General features: G+C 71.1%; 1 protein-coding gene across 1 annotated transcript; it reads left to right on the top strand.

Annotated features, from left to right (window-relative positions):
• Nucleotides 1–70: 70 nt before the first annotated feature.
• FOXC2 (forkhead box C2) lies at nucleotides 71–1,137 on the top strand (the record flags this gene model as incomplete). Its single annotated transcript, XM_017866180.1, has 1 exon — nucleotides 71–1,137. A coding segment is annotated over exon 1 (888 nt), but the record flags the coding sequence as incomplete, so codon positions are not given.
• Between the last annotated feature and the right edge of the window lie 4 nt (nucleotides 1,138–1,141).

The following is a 1,141-nucleotide window of genomic DNA, read 5'->3' as shown; positions in this document are numbered from 1 at the left end:
GCGCTCGCCCGGGGCGCGCCCTCCAGGATGCCGATCCGCCCGGTCCGCTGAAAGCGCGCGCCCCTGCTCGGCTGAAGCGCCGCCGCCCGCGCCCCTCGCCCGGGAGGCTGCCAGGAGCCCGGGGCCGCCCCTCCCGCTCCCCTCCAATCCCCCTCTGGCTGTCTCGCGCTCTCTCACTCTCGGGGCCCCCCTCGCTCCCCCGGCCGCAGTCCGTGCGCGCGGGCGCCGGCGAGCCGTCTCGGAAGCAGCATGCAGGCGCGCTACTCCGTGTCCGACCCCAACGCCCTGGGAGTGGTGCCCTACCTGAGCGAGCAGAACTACTACCGGGCTGCGGGCAGCTACGGCGGCATGGCCAGCCCCATGGGCGTCTACTCGGGCCACCCGGAGCAGTACAGCGCGGGGATGGGCCGCTCCTACGCACCCTACCACCACCACCAGCCCGCAGCGCCTAAGGACCTGGTGAAGCCGCCCTACAGCTACATCGCGCTCATCACCATGGCCATCCAGAACGCGCCCGAGAAGAAGATCACCCTGAACGGCATCTACCAGTTCATCATGGACCGCTTCCCCTTCTACCGGGAGAACAAGCAGGGCTGGCAGAACAGCATCCGCCACAACCTCTCGCTCAACGAGTGCTTCGTCAAGGTGCCCCGCGACGACAAGAAGCCCGGCAAGGGCAGCTACTGGACCCTGGACCCGGACTCCTACAACATGTTCGAGAACGGCAGCTTCCTGCGGCGCCGGCGGCGCTTCAAAAAGAAGGACGTGTCCAAGGAGAAGGAGGAGCGGGCCCACCTCAAGGAGCCGCCCCCGGCGGCGTCCAAGGGCGCCCCGGCCGCCCCCCACCTAGCGGACGCCCCCAAGGAAGCCGAGAAGAAGGTGGTGATCAAGAGCGAGGCGGCATCCCCGGCGCTGCCGGTCATCACCAAGGTGGAGACGCTGAGCCCCGAGAGCGCGCTGCAGGGCAGCCCGCGCAGCGCGGCCTCCACGCCCGCGGGTTCCCCCGACGGCTCGCTGCCGGAGCACCACGCCGCGGCGCCCAACGGGCTGCCTGGCTTCAGCGTGGAGAACATCATGACCCTGCGAACGTCGCCGCCGGGCGGAGAGCTGAGCCCGGGGGCCGGACGCGCGGGCCTGGTGG

This window comes from Rhinopithecus bieti, unplaced genomic scaffold (assembly GCF_001698545.2).
Source record: "Rhinopithecus bieti isolate Rb0 unplaced genomic scaffold, ASM169854v2 scaffold_4228, whole genome shotgun sequence".
NCBI classification, from domain to species: Eukaryota; Metazoa; Chordata; class Mammalia; order Primates; family Cercopithecidae; genus Rhinopithecus; species Rhinopithecus bieti.
The sequence above is the reverse complement of the archived record's forward strand: the minus strand, read 5'-3'. Positions and strand labels throughout refer to the sequence as shown.